At 42.2% G+C, this 17,442-nt stretch overlaps 1 protein-coding gene across 2 annotated transcripts in view; it reads right to left on the bottom strand.

Annotated features, from left to right (window-relative positions):
- The window catches only part of Rptor (regulatory associated protein of MTOR complex 1), a 366,523-nt gene extending 350,616 nt beyond the window's left edge, over positions 1-15,907 (bottom strand). For both annotated transcript variants that reach the window (XM_003464795.5, XM_063241865.1), the window contains exon 1: positions 14,954-15,907. In XM_003464795.5, coding sequence (XP_003464843.1) covers positions 14,954-15,115 — 162 coding nt within the window. In that variant the 5' untranslated portion in view covers positions 15,116-15,907. The remainder of the gene's footprint in view (positions 1-14,953) is intronic.
- Between the last annotated feature and the right edge of the window lie 1,535 nt (positions 15,908-17,442).

Here is a 17,442-nt window from a genome sequence, read left to right as displayed (position 1 = left end):
ACCACAGGTACCCGGGAGGCTAAGGCAGGGAAATAAGAAGTTTAAAGGCAGCCTGGACTACATGGCCCAGTGCCAAAAGGAATAAGAAGGAAGGAAGGAAAGAAGGGGAGGAGAGAGGGGAGGAGGAAGAGGAGGAGAAGGAGAAGGAGAAGAAGAAGGTGGGAGAGGAAGGGCTGTGGAAGGGGAAAGAAGAGGAGGAAGAGGAAGAGAAAATAAAAGCCTGAACTGAATGCTGTTCATGAGACACTGTGATGGCCCCTACAACACACACAACAGGGACAGAAGAATGGGTAAAGGCCAGAGGAGGGGGTGAGGCTCCTCCATCATCTTAGGCAACACCTCCAGCAAGCCCCACCAAAATACTCTCTAAGGAAAAACCTTTCCCAGTATCCACAAGCAAACATACTCTCTCCTTCCAGCCATGCAGGCCCACTGACTTGTTCACCCCACATCCAGCCAGAGGGCTGCCATCACCCCAGTCGCTAAGCGCCATCAGTCCTGGTTCAGGGAGAAAGGAGCCACCATGCCTCACTGGCTCCCCTCTACCCCAAGTTGCCACCAGGTCTCTCTTCCTCAAGGACGCTCCTGATCTACCCCACTCACATACACAAACACACACGTTCACACACATAACCATACGCCCACACATAAATGCACCTACACTCACACATATACGGAGATAATATATATGCACATAAACACACATACCTACTCACACATATACACATACATCCTCATACATAATACACATAACACTCAGACAATAAACACAGGGTATAGGCTCACACACAAACATATACACGTGCCTATATGCCCATACATATTCTTACACATACACACTTTCACTTACATATCCAACAACATTTAACGTTCATGTATACATTCTCATATACACACGTACAATACCTGTTCATACGTAGCCACTCATACACATACACTGTGCATAGATATGGTTCATACTCACACATAAAGTCATCCATATCTTCACATTCATACCCCACTCTGCAGCAAGAGGAATCTTTCTGAAACAGAATGCTCATCATGTCACTATTCTGCTTTAAAAACTCTTAACTTGTCAGGTAAAACCCAGATTCTTAAAGTCTTAAAAAGCCAGCCAGCCTATGTCCCTCCCAAGCTCACAGATCTAGTAGTATGCCTCTGCCCTTTTCAATGGTTATTGATCACCCACTCCCTGCCAGTCACTCTGCAAGCAGCTGGGGACACAGCAGGCACAGCGCCAAGCCCCAGTTTCCTACACATCACTCGTTATATATAACAAATGTAAGACCAAGTGTTGAGGTAGTGGTGGTGTGAGGACAGGAAACAAAGCTCAGACAGAGCACAGAGAGACAGAATGACAGGGGTGACAAGGTGGCAGGAATGCCACCTTGAACAGAGGGAAGAAAGCCTAAGAGACTCCAGGGGAGAAGTTCGCCATTTCCCCCAGTGCTTTGGCCCCCTGACCCTCCCATCCTCTCCATTCCCAGCCCAGCTCTTTCTATTCAGCTTTAGTACCGGCTCAGAATTCCACTTCCTGGGGGCTGTTCTCTATCCCTGCAGCCAGCTGCTTGGGTATGCACACACATCCCCTGCCTCCTGGTGTGGCAATTTACCTTCCCCAGTCATTGCTAAATGCCTTAAAAGCAGAACTTACAGGCTTGGGGTGAGACTCAGTGGCTGAGCTGTGCCTAGCATGTGTGAAGCCCAGATTATAATCCCCAGTACCAAGGAAAACCATCAGATTCTTGTCAATGTATTTCCAACACTCAGCATGGTGCCCAACACACAGAAGGTTCTCAACAAGTATTATCTCAATTACTAAAGTCTATAAATCAATTATTTGAGAATTAACTGCCCTTTTCCTGCTTTGTACCCTCAACCATCCTACCAAGGCATACAGATTTTATTTGTTTGGTTGATTGGGGGTCATGTTTTGTTTTGTTTTGTTTGGGTTTTTTTTTTTTTTTTTTGGTAGTGGATATCAAACTCACAAGCTCTCATTTGCTAGGAAGGCACTCACATGGCTAAGACCCCAGCCCAAAACACAGAGATCTTTATCTAACCATGCAGATTCCCTCCTCCACCAGCCCAGGTCTCAGGCAAGTGCCTCAAGCACAAGAGACACCACACAGACTATAGAACGTCCAAGGGGCAGAATGCCTGCAAGTGCAGATGGGTATTTACCACACTGTACTTGGACTTTTTTTTGTTTGTTTTGAAGGGTTGTTTTTGTTTTTGTTTTTGAGACAGAGTCTTGATACGTAGGCTGGCCTCAAACTCTCAGCAATCTTCCTGCCTCAGACTCCCAAGGCTGGGACTACAGGCATGCACCACCACATCCAGCCTCTCCTTGATTTTTTTGTAAGGACATCATTTTTTAAATAAGTTCCTGAAGACTCACAGTCAGGCCGTATGTCCTTTATGTCCCGTATGATGTGTCACCCCAAACTCAGTGACAGAATGTTCATATAAATGGTATTAAATGTTTACTAAAACAACAATTTCCACACAAAACATTAACAAACCCTGATAATCTTTTGTTTGCCCATTTGTGTTTGTTTGGTTGGTTGTTACTGAGATAAGATCCAACTTAGCCAGGCTGGCCTTGAACTCTGCTATGTAGTTAAGAATGGTCGCAAACTTTAACAGTCTTGCTTCAGCCTCCCAAGTGTTAGATTACAGGTATATACCAACACTCCCAGCTAAAATCTACTTTTTTGCTTTGTTCTGTTCCATTTTTTGTTTGTTTGTTTGTTTGTTTTGGTACCAGGGATCAATTTACAAACTTGATTTCACACTTGCCAGGCAGGTGCTTGTGCCCTTGAACTAAAACTCCGCCCCTGAAATATGATTTTAATAGCAAAAGACAACAGTTCGTGTTTGTACAGTGCACTGTATGTAGAGTTTTACCTCAAACACTGAAAGTAAATGAACTCCCAGGTAGTAGGAGTTCACAATTCCGGGACTCCCTCTGCACTCCTGGCTGGGGCAAACGGTTAAATGCGGACCATGGAGCCAGCTTCTTGCTGGGGGGAAGGAGTGGCAAGTGGGAAAAGCAGAGCAGAGGCAGCCAGCGGTAATGAGAGCTCTGAAGCCATGTCTGTGCTTTCTTGGTGTTCACATGAAATAAAAATCAACAGGAACCAACCTCTGCATGCAAATCTTTCTTGCTAAAAGGGCCTCCCAGTGATGCGCCACCAGTGGCAGTGAGTGGATCTAATGCCCACTTCCTAGCTTCTAAATTCCATTCTCACATGCTCACTTCGGCAGCACATAAACTAAATTCCACTCTCACAACAGAAACCAGGGCTCCTGGGGCAATGGCGGCCTCCAGGACCACGCAGGGAGTTGACAGTGTGAGCCTAGAACTTCCTGCTGTGCAGGAATGTAAGAAGGTGCTCAGCACTGTCATGTGATAGGCGCAAAGGAGAAACCATGAAAAGGCAAGAAAATTCTTCATAACAGCAAGGGATCAAAAGAGTAAAGGTAAGAATACTGGGACAAAGCAACTTGAAAAAAGTGACATAATCTCAATCCGATATATGAATATGAGAAAGACACTAAAGACACACTACAAAATATTCTCTTTAGAAGTGTCAAGGCCAACAAATTTATAGACAGAAAGTGCAGCAGTGAAGCCAGGCACTGTGGCATGTGCTTGTAGTCCCTGCTTCTCGGGAGACTGCGGCAAGAGAATCACTTGAACCCATAAATTTGAGCCCAGCCTGGGAAACATAGCAAAACTCTCAATTCAAAAAAAGAGACCAGGCATGGTGGTGCAGAGCTGTAATCCCAACACTTGGGAGGCAGAGGTAGGAGGATCACCGTGAGTTCAAGGCCAGCCTGGGCTACACAAGCAAGTTCAAAGCCAGCACCCTGTCTCAAAAGAAGGAAACAAAAGAAAAAAGGTCTGGGAAATGCAGCTCAGGGTAGGCTACTTAACCTTCAAACCCCAACACTATAAAAAGGCAAGGGGTTAGACTGGGGGTGATACAAAAGTGGTGGTTACCACAGGCTGGGAGAGGAGAAAACAAGAGACTAAAGTTTAAGGAGCATGCCGGGTGTGGTGGCCCACTCCTGTAATCCCAGCACTCAGGAGGCTGAGGCAGGCAGATAGTGGCAAGTTTGAGCCCAGCCTGGGCCACAAAGTGAGCTCAAGGCCAGCCTGAACTGCATAGTAAGACCCTGCCTCAAAAAGACAAAAAAAAAAAAAAAAAAAAAAAAAAAAAAACGGTTTAAGGAGCACAGAGTTTCACAATGGAAAAATGAAAAAGTTCCAGACATGGGGAGAGGTGATGGTTGCACAGTGTTACTACAGCTTAGATCTTAAGTGGCCTCACAGGCCCATGGGAGCTTGGCGCTATCGGGAGGTGCTATGCATTAGGGGGTAGCCTAATGAGAGCACTTCTGTAACTGGGGTGGACCCTTGAATGGGGTGGTGAGACCCCAGCCCCATCCTCTCTCCTTTGCTTCCCACCATGAAGGGAGCAGTTTCCTCCACTGCATAATCCTGCCGTGACGTGCTCTCTTGTCACAGGCCTAAAGTAATGAGGTCAAATGATGACAGACTAGAACAGCTGAAACCTTGAGTCAAAATAAACTCTCTTCTCTTTGTAAGCTGATTATCTCAGGTATTTGTTACAGTAACAGAGAGATGACCAATCACAGACAACGTCAGTGTACTTAATACCACTGAACTACACACTTAAAGATAGCTAAGATGGTTTATTTTACCACTGTTAAAGAAAAAATCAAAGTCACATTCAGAGTATAGACTGGAGAGAACAAGGAAGGAGGCTAAGCCCTTGCCTGAAAGCCAGCTGGCTGATTTGGAGGAAACATATTGACTCTGCAAGCCTAAAGTCAAGCAACTATTTAGAGGACAACAATATGCAATATAGTAACTATTGTAATTTCCTACCATCTTATCACTGTTGATTCATTTTATTGCTCTGTTTTATTCCCTTTAAAATCAAATAAAAATAAACAAGTAAAATTTATTTAAAAAATAAAAGTCACAAAAATTCTAAGAAAGGCTGAGAAATTCCTCTAGATTCAAGCATATGCACAGCGTAATGTAATCCGGAATTATCCTACTCATGAGGAATCCTGGAAGGAACAAGCAAAAACTGCTACTAAAGTGTCATTTTAGGGACAAAAGCAACATTATAACATGAACTGTGGTTAGCAATAGTATTAGATATCAATGACCAACGCCCTAGTTTTTATAACTGTGCTACAGTTTCCCAGCAAATGCCCCCTTCTTAGATTTAGATACACATGCACACAAGCACGCATGCTAGTGAGCAAATGGGGAGTTGGTCTCCAACTAACTCTTGAGTGGAGACACACACACATCCAGGAGTGAAAACACATCTCCAACTAACTTTTCAAATGTTCAGGAAAAATTGTATGTATCTACATATAAAAACAGAGACTCATAAATCAAATGAAGCAAGACCTAAACATGTGTTGAATCTGAGTATATGGGAGTTAATTATCCTATTCTTCAGTTTTTCTATAAATTTAAAATTATACCAAAATCTAAAAATACAAAGTAGTACTAGTGAAGAACAAAAGACACATCCTAAAAAAAGTACTGACAGTTGGATAAAATTAAAACTTGTTATCAATGACTGTTTCCTCTTGAGCTGTTTCCTGTTCTGCCTCCAAAGGCATGAAAATTCTCTGCAGAATCACACTTCCCAGTGCCTGACAAGTTCAAGGTTGAAGAACATGTTATAGCATTAATATATGAGGCCAACATTTACCAGAATAGCATTTTCTACATTTTTAATTAGACTTAAAAGAAAGAGGTGTCAAACTTCAGCTCTACTGAAACAAGCCTTGTAGATGACCAAAGTACCTTTTTAACATCTTTGAGATAAAATGATAGAGCTGGAAACCTGGAGAACATCATCTATATATAATCTACACGCCATCTTGTTAAGACTCTAGCTTGAGAATTCTACAAGGTGCTAATGAGAAGGAAATGTTCATATCCATTTCAAGACTCTCACAGCGTGTTGTTCAAAATGGAACATGGCACATTTTTTTAAAACAGATTTTTTAAAATCAAGGTGGATGGTTCTGTAGGACTCACATGAGACACATACACCTCAAGCATAAGGAAAACAGAGTGACTGAACCACCAGACAGTTGACACTAGCTCTTAAGTTTTGCCCACTCACCAACTCCACATTCCGATCAGAGTTCTAACCATCTCCACATCTGCAAAATCCACATCTTATCCTTCACCCTTACTGTGTCTGCCTCTTTCTGGCCCCTGTGGTCTCCACTTACCACCTCTCCCCAACCCTCCACACACACTGAGATCTTCAGAACAGAAGCTAAATTCAGAAGTAACTCCCCACCACCAACCACATTAAGTCACTGGTCTCTGAGGTTAATTCTGTGCAACACGAACAGTGCGCGCAGTCATAAATGTCGCTCCATATATACTTGTTTAACACAAAATCAGTAAGTAGTGTTATTCTCACCTGTAAACACATGACTGACACTCATATCACTGCATTACAATTAGGAACTGGTATCTGTTGTCCTCCTAGGAACAATCAGCCTTTGAGGAACCGAATTAAAGACTTCGAGCCACCTCCTTGCCAGACTGGGTCCGTTTTCCTCTACTCACAAAACAAGGTCCTGCTGAGTAATGAAGTGCTGGTGTGACTTCCTCCACACACACACTAAAGCCTGGACCCAGTGGAGACCCTGACAGTGGCTGTCAAGGCCACATGTCCAGCAATGCCTCGCTAACCACACAGGCTCTTCACAAACACCACGTAGCTCCAAGTCTACAGAACGGAAGAGCACCGTAACTAGGTCTTCCAGTCTTCTAGCCTCCTCCCTAATGTTCAAGTCACTGCTTGACATGGAGGCCCACCCCTGAGCCCTCCCTACTCCCTGATTTCAGTTTGATGCCCATATTATTTTAATTATACTCACAATTCTCAAATGTCTGATAGCAGCTCCTTTGGATTCTTAAAAGATTCTTGGAGATCCCCAAAGAGCTTTTTTAAAATGAGCTACATTTATCAACATTTTCCATATTAGCAGTTAAAACAAGAAAAATTAATATATCTATGAATTCATTTAAAAGTAATTATAAACTCATTATATATTCAAATAAAATATTTCTATAAAAAAATAACTATTTTCAAAAATTGCTAGTGAGACAAGTGGTACTGTTTTACTTTCTTGGAATCTCTTTACTACCTAGCTTTACAAAAGACAGCCAGATTCTAGTAACTTGCTTCCACAGTCACTCTGTTTTGATTATAGTTGTGGTTGATGTATAGGAAAATTTGAACTCACAAAGATACACAGCTGGAAACTACAGAAGTGCCAAAATATACAAATAAGGAGTATTCTTTGATATTACATCAAAACTCAGTTAAGCGGTAGTTTATCTCAAAGTTTTGCTGCACTCTATCCAAATGTAAAACAAAACAGAACATCTATCAATATGAAAACACATAAATGAAGAGTAAGACCCTGGTATGACTTTGAATGTGTCACCTGCCCATGGGTGATTTTGCATTATCATGTGTCAGTCATTTGGAGATATTGGCTCACCAGCCAAGCATAGTGCTGCATGCCTATAATACCAGCTCTTAGGAGACTGAGGCAAGAGGATCATCACCTAAAGGCCAGCCTGGGCTACATAGTGAGTTCAAGATCAGTTTGAGGGCAGCCATGGCCCAGGAGGGAGAAGAAACAGGAAGCCAATTCACCCTTCCCATGAGCCAGCCAGCAGCAGACTGGGAGACAAGAAGAGCTGGGCCATTACCCCCACCCTTCAAGCAACTGGCTGATTCAGAGGAACACAGACTAAGTTGATAGCAACTGAGGTACAAAAACAACTTAATGCTTGTATTGTCTGATTAACTTTGCAGGCCTAGCCAGTAGTCTGAGCATCTCTTTAGAGGATAACAATACGCAATTTAGCAAGTGTGGGGGATTTCCTTCTGTCTTGTTTTTGAAATTCAACACTGTTCTGTTTTGTGTTGCTATGCTTTATTATTTTGTTTTATTCAATGTTTTGATTGGTTTTATTATGTTCTGTTTTGCTTGATTTTATTATGTCAGATGGTATGGGCAGCAATATCAAAGATATTAAGAGACATTATGGGAGCAATGGTTAATTTCCTATTATTCTGTTTTGAAGTCCTGTAGCACTTTCACTGTTTTGTTTTGATTAGTTCTATTCTGTTTTATTTTGTTTGGTTTTATTCTCTTTAAAAAAAATTAAATTCATTCTAGGGGCATTTAAAAAAGTTTGAACTATTAAATAGCAAGATCATGTCTTTAAAAAAAGCAAAAAAAAAAAAAGAAGTATGAAGATGTTTCAAATATGGACACATTTCCTTCTGTAGCAGTCAAAAAGTCATACTCATTAATGTCACTCATATTTTCATCAGAAGAGCCTTTAAGTATCAGGGTGCTGTCAAGCTCATAGGGAGATACGAGATTTCTAAAACCCTAATTTTCAATTGAAACTCAAATTTCCTCACTGGCAATAAATACTGTCAATTGCTTTCCATACAGTGGCAGCTCACACAGTTCATTTTCAGCAAATGCCCACCAGTGCTACTGCAGCCTGAGGCCCAAGGGCAACCTGCAGGCTTCCTGAGGCAGGCTGCTTCCAGGGAAGCAGCAGCTCATGGGTCTGTTGCTCTGACTCCTCCTCCATACAGCCACAGCGCTCAGGTGCGGTGGGAAAGGTCACCATCCCAGGTACTGAAAAAACCTGGGTTCAGAAGCTGAAATGCAGTAAAACTAAACACTTTCACCACTTTATCAAAGACATTCTCAGTGACTGCAATTTTTTTTCTTTTTCTTTCTTTTTTTTTTTTTTTTTTTTTTTTTTTTTTTTTGTCTTTTTCCTTTTTATCGGTACCAGGAATCAAACTCACAACTGCCTGCTTCCAAGGCAGGCGCTTATGCCGCTGAGCTAAATCCCCAGCCCCTGCAATTTTTTTTTAATGCAGGTGAACAGCAAAGAAAACAGTATCTCCTAATACAGTTTGCCACCAATGTCTGCATTCATGCTAATAGACCACAGTTCTACCCACTACTTCTACAGCATTGATGCCTGCATCCACAGAGGGGGAAAAGCCAATAATGTCTTCTATTACACTGAGAGATAGTTCAGACTTCAGGAATCCCTAAATGGGCCTGGAGGAACCCCACGAGTAGAAGGAGTAGCTGTTCAGACTGAACTAGTCCATACCTCCAGCTACTGATCTCAGTCTGCTTAACGCTGGTTTACTGTCACTTTCAAATCACCATCACCACCCAGGCATACTTTCAATGTATTGTGTTTCAGACCCATGATCTCTCAGTACAACTATTTCAGCTGAGGCATCGTGATACATTTAGCTTTGTTCCTTTTTTTTTCTTTGTTGCTTTTTAAACAAATAGGCTTCCTGGGCCAAGGACATAGCTCAGTGGTACCTGGAAAGTACAAGGTCAGGAGTTCGATTCTCAGTACAAAAAAAAAAGGCTTTGTCTCCTTCTCATTGTTAACCCATAACTTATATGACTTCAGGCAAGCCAATTAAAGCCTCAGTTTATCCATCAAGTCCCTAAGCAAGGGCTGGGGATTTAGCTCAGTGGCATAAGTGCCTGCCTTGCAAGCACAAGGTCGAGAGTTCAATCCCCAGTACCAAAAAAAAAGAACTTGATTTCAGACTCCTAAGCAATTTATCACACTAAGTGAGCCAAAAGAGACGTAATCTATGTAGGAGTCCTCTGTAAACAATTCACTTTTTTTTTTATCAGTACGTTCTTAATTCTTAGCATGTGCCAAACACAGTGCTATGAACTAGCATAATTAAATCCCCACTTTATGAAGAAAAAAAAAAAGCTTGCTTTTATCTGGGCAATGGAATATGGAAAAGAGTATCAAAGAAACAGAGTGATTACAAGTGGTCCTGACTACCTGGGTAGCTACCTCAGATGAGTGACCAGGGAAGTCTCAGAAAGTGACTAAGACTTGAGTGTGATGAGGAGGAATCAGATATGCAAAAATCAAGAGAGAAGTATGTTCCACACGTTACTATCTAAGCAACAGAAAAAGCAAGCAGACACCAGATCATGAAGCCACTGTAAGCCTGGAGAGGAGTTTGCACTCTATTCCAAGCCCTAGGAAGCCAGTGGAGAGCACCACTGTAACAGAGTCTGATTTACACCTTTAAAATATCCCCTGACCATCATGTGAGTAATCAGTTGTAAGTCAAGAGTGGATGTAGGGACCGGCATGGTGGTGCATGCCTGTAATCCCAGCACTTGAGAGGCTGAGACAGGATTGCTGTAAGTTTGAGGCCAGCTCAGTACAAAGTTCAAGGCCAGCCTGAACTGCATAGCAAAACTGTCTCAAAAAAAAAAAAAAAAAAAAAAAATGTGGAGATAGGGAGACCAGTCAGGACACAGCTGTATGGTCACAGTCATCCAAACAAGAGACGGAGGCTGCCTAGATTGGAATCTCAGTGCCAGAGCAAAATTAAGCCATCCAATAAAATGTATGTTTTGGAGGTAAAGTTGATAGGCTCTACTTGGGAAACTGAATGGGGAAACAAGGAGAAGAAAGAATTATGGATAAACTCTGGGTTTGCAGCTTCAATAATTGGGTGGATGGCGGTTGTGGTACACTGTGATGGGGAAAACAAGGCAAAGCAGAACCAAGGCTCCTGGGACAGGAGCTTCAAGAAGTCAGGACTAAAGACCAAGGTGCTCATCACTGGCACACTGACAGCATTTGAAACCATGGGCCTTGAAGAGATCAGCTCAGCAGAACAGATCCGCAGGCACCTCCCAGTTCGGTGCCAAAACGTAAAGGGGTCTGAGGAAGTGCCACCAGAGACCAAGAAGAAAATCCAGATTCAATGTAAACACAGAGGCAAGTGAGGAAAGACAGAATGGTCATCTTGTGGAATGCTACGAGAGGTCAAATAGGTTATGGACAAACAAGGGGCCTTTAGATTTAGCAACAAGACAATGGCCACATCAAAGACAATCTCCAGAGACTTGGGGTCTAACTGGAGTAACCAAGAAGATGCAAGGTAAGGAAGCAGAGGGGACAGTAAAAAACTGTAAATGTCATTATCTAACCTGGTTCAAAAGATACCCTGAACATTTTACTGTCCACGTCTTAGTTTAATACATCTACCCTCTTTCTCCCCAACTTATTCAAACAAGTATGTCTACAAAGGAATGCACAGAACCTAGAGACTGATCCAAGAGTCAGGCTTCCTCATTTAACAGTTACATTTCCTACACACATGTAGCCAGTGGGTGTCTTCCAAGATGCTAAATGTGCACATATAAGATGTCTGAGAATGGCCCTTAAACACGTCTAGGGAGGATATTTATTGATGGACCTACACACATGAGATATACTGAATCTGTTAATGGTTTCTGTCAGAGCAATGGTCTCAGAGCATCACCTGCCTCCATCCCACACACTCCAGGCAAGAAATCTATCTGAAATCAACTATCTCCACATGCTCACTTTCCAATGGGAAAAGAACTCTGTAATAACTGTAAAGTATCATAGTAAACCACAAATGGGAGAGACATAGACATATGTGTTTAGGGATAAATCCATGAATGATTCATTTTTAATTGTAATATATATATATGTATCTAGCTATTTGAAAATTATAAACCAAAAATACTATTAATACATGTATGCATCATTCATGATACAAAGAATTAACCAAACAATAAACTTACCTGACAATAACAATATTACACAAAGTTATTGAAATGTAAGAGTAATTAAAATGTGCTAATGGTGCCATCCACAATTTGAAAACTAAACTAATTCAAAACAAATCCCAACTGAGAGTGGGCAAAGTGCTGTAACCAAAAGGATGGCAAACACTGCGAGACAGAAAAGCATCCTGGAATTGCAAGTCAGCTTTGGTGAAAAAATTGGTTTTAGGAATCTGTAGCAAGGCCACTAAATAAAATACCAAATAAGGAACTTCATACATATAAAATAAAAGTATATGGAATTACACAGCACTCTCTGGGAGAAGCAAGAACTGAGTTCGCACACAGGGTAGTGAGTGACCCCCAGGAACTGGTGGGTTTGGCTCCTCATACAGCAGTCAGGTCCACAGACGCTGCTTTACAAAAATACTGCTGCATCAGGTTCCCACACCCAGCACAGTGGGACAGGCTGGCCAGAACACTCGACTGCTCAAGACCAGTGCTGGAGCAGACCTATCACTGCAATGGCAGACCAAAAGGATAACCTGCTGGCCCAAAACTGTTTCACGTTTTACTTGGAATGTTGGACTGCTTTCTATTTTACAGTACCTGAATTAGTACCAAAGTTTTAAAACTGGACAACTTTATGGTTTAAAAAAAATAGTTTTCTGCTTCTCAAAAAAGCAAAGACCAAGCAAGACCTAGCTATCTCTGTAGCTGTAGCATATACATTCCAAAGTCCCGCTGTCCCCTCCAGAAAATCTAAGTCATATGTCTGCTGCTATTTGCCTTTGAATCTGTGCAGTCTCTTGTTAAGTCTGGCCTGTTTCATTTATTCCTGCTACCTTTCAATTCTCTATCATTTGAATTTGCAACTATTATCGAGTACGGTATGTTGAGGTCCCCTAATGGTCTACCTAGAAAAAAGACTACAGTGGTCAAATGAGAGGTCAAACAGGTTAAGGACAAATAAGGGGCCTTTAGATTTAGCAACAAGCAATGGCCACATCAAAGACAGTCTCAAACAGAGTAACATAGTTACACAGTAAAGACAATAAAGATCATAGTGAAAATGTTAGCTGCTGATGTTCTTCATTGAACAACTTGCAAAGGTCAGAAAAAGCAAACTTTTTCCCTTTTCCTTTTCTAAACATCAATCTCAATAGTACAAAGATTCATAGAGTTTTGTTGTTGTTACTAACCTGAGAAGAGCTTATTTGAGGACGTTGATCGTTCATAAATTAATGTTTTAAGTTAAAAAGCCAAATATTTATCTAATGGGCTACAGATAAAACTCAGTGATAAGACTGCTAGCGTAGCATGTGCAAGGCCCTGGTTTGATGCTCAGCACTGTCAACACACACACACACACACACACACTCCATTAATCTGTTTTGAACAGTGTTTGGCTTGGTTTGGTTTTTTTGGTTTTTTATTTTGTTTTGTGTTGTTTTTTTGGTTTTGGTGCTGGGAATTGAACTGATGACCTCAATGCTGTGCTGCTGAGCCATATCCCCAGTCCTGTTTCAAACAGTTTGATAATAGATTTAAGGTAGCAGAAGGAACCACATTTCAAAAGAACAACCTAAACTGGACCTGATGGCACACACCTGTAATCCCAGCACTTTAAGAGGCTGAGGCAAGAAGACTGCAAATTCAAACCCATCTTGAGCAATTTAATGACTTAAGACCTTGTCTCAAACTTTTAAAAAGTTCAAAAGGACTGGGGATACGGCTCTGGGTTCAATTCCCAGTACAACAACAACAAAAAAAGCCCATCAAATAGAATGGAAAAAAATTACATGGCATTGTTCTAAAATACATTTCTTTTTTTTTTTTTTTTTTTTTTTTTTTTTGGTACCAGGAATTGAACTCACCATCTCCTGTTTACCAAGCAGGCACTTACACCACTGAGCTAAATCCCTGGAGCTCTAAAATACCTTTCTTTTCTTATGTGTGGCAATTACAAAGGCTTTTTAACTATATAAACATTACCATTTTTAGTACATGTGCTGCCAAAATTGGTCCCAATGACCAATTTTACTGCTTAAATTTTTAGATGATACAAATCTTCTTAACCTTTAATAAACCAAATGAACAACTGAAGTATTGGTTACTAGCGACCAACTGGCTAGCATTATCGTAAGTCATCAGGTACTAAAAACAAAATAATCTTCTACAGGCATACACATAATCAAACACTGTAACATCAATTTCCTCTTTTATATCACTCACACAAATAAAAGCAGCCTGGAAGGAGAGAACAAACCGTATTAAGACATTAATATGCATATGTGCTTTGGAGACCAGGAAATGGCTATTGTTGACAAACAGTCAACAAAATTGGCCATTTTCTTCCCTATCCGTTGCTTAGGAGTCACTGTCCAAATTCCAACACCATGAGATATTCTCGCCAAAACACCTGGACCAAGTTCCAATCCATCATGCCCAATACTCCCTAATTTTCGTTAAAGAAATTCTGTATCCAAATTGCAGAACAAGAAACCACATTAAAGGAAGTCTGGCTTTGAGACAAACTGCCCAGAAGACTAGAATGAAGCTCACTGTAACTTTAAAATAACTTTGCTCTAATTTGTTACTAGCTGAACATTTTCCAGTAATCTTGTTTCCCAGAGTAGTATATCAGACTTCTGCACTTCACTCTATTTTTAAAACAAACCAAAATCTACACTAACCACAAAAGTCGACTAACCACATAGCTACAAGTATTATTCCCCAAGGGTGTCTTTTCTGCAAGTGTTAACAGTACACAGTATATCAAAGAGCATATTAACACTTGCAATGCTATATTTTTTGAATCTGCTTAACTTTGGGCTCAATTAAAACTTCATTTGAAGTAACAGTACCCAGGGGCTGGGGATTTAGCTCAGCGGCATAAGCGCCTGCCTTGCAAGCAGGCAGTCGTGAGTTCGATCCCCAGTACCGATAAAAAGGAAACAGACCAAAAAGAAAAAAGGAAAAAAAAAAAAAAAGAATAAGAAAAAGAAGTAACAGTACCCAGTGACTAAGGACTACCCAGAACAGTTTTTGCCACTTTCAACCAAAAACTGGAGTCTGAAAATGGTGTTTGCTTTTTAGCCGATTAACAACATGTGGCCGAGCGATAATACTGCCGCTTTCCCAAGGACACTCTTCTGGTTTTGAACTTTCTTCGTTGGAAAATCAAGTCCAAGGGACGCCGTGGGAATCCACTTACCCGATCCTTCATTCTCCAGCTCTGAGCTAGGGATTTGGAGCCTTCAATTTTCTCACAGTGTCGCTTTTTCATAAAAGCCAAAGGCAAATTCCAGTCTGTAAGGTCGGCCTCATCTTCCTCCCCGAGTCCCAAAAGGGGCGACTGCAGCATCTCCGACTCCATCAGCGGGGGAGGAGGTGGGGGAGTCCTTGGCAGTAAACGCTCGAGAACCTCCAGCCTTAAAATCTAGCGTATACTAGAATTAAAATAAAATATAGAAAGAAGGGGAGCCGTAAAGTAGTGTTCGGAGACCCTTATGTCTTAACTCTGCGCGGGAAGTCGGAGAAGAGTGGTAAAAGCGGATGGGAAACGGGGCAGCCCAGGGAGCTCAGCACAGAAACACGCACACCCAGATCCCCAGCCTCGGGCTGCTTCTGAGGCTGTCCTTTCTCAGTGGGACTGCCAGCGGAGTTGTCAAAGGCGTGAGCGACTTCGGGCCTCGCGATGACCCGGCTCTCGGCCTCCAACGCCTGAGCAGATCCAAGGACGGTCAGGCCGCCCGCTCCGGTGCCGATTCGCCGCTTGCGCCGACTGGACTGAGGTCTCCGGCCAAAGGGAACAGAGTCAGAGCGCCTCGGTCACGTCGGGCCACCCTCAGCCCTGCGGGTCCCGCACTCGCCTCAGGTGCTGCAACCAGAGCCAGGACCAGCCCATCGTGCTCGCCCGCAGCCGGTTCCTCAGCCCCGGGTCCGCGCGGCCTCGCTGGCCCTGGCCTTCGGCCCGTAGCTCCTTTCTGCCTGAAAATGAGCCTCGAAGAACTGGCGACACGGACGTGCGGATAAAACGGGTAATGTAGTCTTACTGGGTTAGGGGAGTTTTGCCCTTTGGTTTGGAGCTACAGTGAAACTCCTCTCATCAGCACACCAAGGAGGACGCCATATTGCCAAGGCCCAGCATGCTCCGCGACCTACGGTGCGGCCAACAACCCAAATCTTTTCTAGCGTTTTCACCGAGTTTCCCAGGCTATAGGGGAGCTAGAGAAGTCCCCGCCTCCGTTGCCCTGGTGACCGCGGTTTGGTTTTCTATCTATACTGCCTTTCTTTCAAGCAGCTTCTCGTTACAAAAGTTAATCAGAGGCTGAAACTATGTCCACTTAGTTATTTCTTTTAAAAAGATTTTTGCTACTACAAATGGAGCTACATACTTCTGAATTAAAGAGACCACATTGTTTCCTCCAGGTTTTGAAAAGGCTGCAAAAACTTTAGAAAGAATCGTTGATTATATCACAAAAGATTGAGGGTTTTGGGGATTTTGATCGGCTTTGGGAAGGTACATAGTATCCTCCACAGTGTCAAGTAGATTTTCTTTGTAATGTTTCCGTAGAAAACCAAGTGAGAAAAAACTCGATTATAATTTTTTGTTTAATCCATTTTATTTTCTGATCAGTTTCTTATATTAATAAAGCTTCCTGTGCAAATAATTAAAGTTATAGTTTCTATAATGGAGGCAAGCCTGCATTAACTTCATTTGTCTATTTCAATTCACTAAATTTTGCCTACTGGTGATATGTGGATTACTTAGTTAGTACAGTGGTAGAGCTGTTGCAAGCATAGATGAGCCCCTGGGATGGACCCACACACACATACGCACACAAAACTCAGGAAAGGGAGCAAGATCTGAATGTGGCATACAGTGCCTGCCAGTAAAACACACGCCTAGCCATTAAAGGGAACAAAAGCAGACAAATCTAGGCTTTTCTGCCTTCCGTGCCTTCAGGCTCTGATGCCAATGGAGTCTTGGCTGTATTATTTTCCACCTCTGTCATCTTGGACAATCTCAGTTTCCGAAACTATAATATTTGGATAATATGCTCATTTGGAAGAATAAAATTAACTTGTGAAGGTGCCTAGTTCTCAATGTGTTCACTGAACATTAGCATCAACAGATCTTGGACTACTGCAGTCTAGCATCCATGTGCCTCATTGATCTAAGTCCTCCGATTGGTCCCCACTAGATACTGTCCCTCCAGATTGTTTTCCTAGATTTGGACACCATGTGTTAGTCCATATCCAAATGGTGTCATCAGTGTTCCTTTCAGCCTGAGACCAGATGTAGCATTTCCAGATCTTCCTCACCTGCCACTTAGCAAGTGTTTAGTAGAAGTTGTTGGGTCAATTATCATCCTAAATATCCATAAGGCTATTATATCCCACTAAGTTTGTGGAGTGATCGGTCCACCATGTGGCTGGAACTGAATCACTGGAAGGGACTTTGGAGAGAATATAGATATGGCTGGTTTTATACAATCATCCTCCCACTAAAATTCAGGGCAAGGCAACAGAACACTAAAGAGATTTAACCTTTTCTTTCCTAGCTCTCTGTTGGCAGAGAATAGACCCGTGGTGACCAGCAGAGGCTTCGAGGCTGCATAGAATCAAGAATACCCCATTTTCACCTAATGGCATCAAAATAACTCCTGTGTCTGCTTTGTCACTTGCCCTTCTCTCATA

The sequence above is a fragment of the Cavia porcellus genome, unplaced genomic scaffold (assembly GCF_034190915.1).
Source record: "Cavia porcellus strain 051 isolate PalLab524CR breed Dunkin Hartley unplaced genomic scaffold, mCavPor4.1 scaffold_32, whole genome shotgun sequence".
NCBI lineage: Eukaryota > Metazoa > Chordata > Mammalia > Rodentia > Caviidae > Cavia > Cavia porcellus.
Note: the sequence above shows the minus strand (reverse complement) of the source record. Positions and strands in the feature narration are given on the sequence as shown.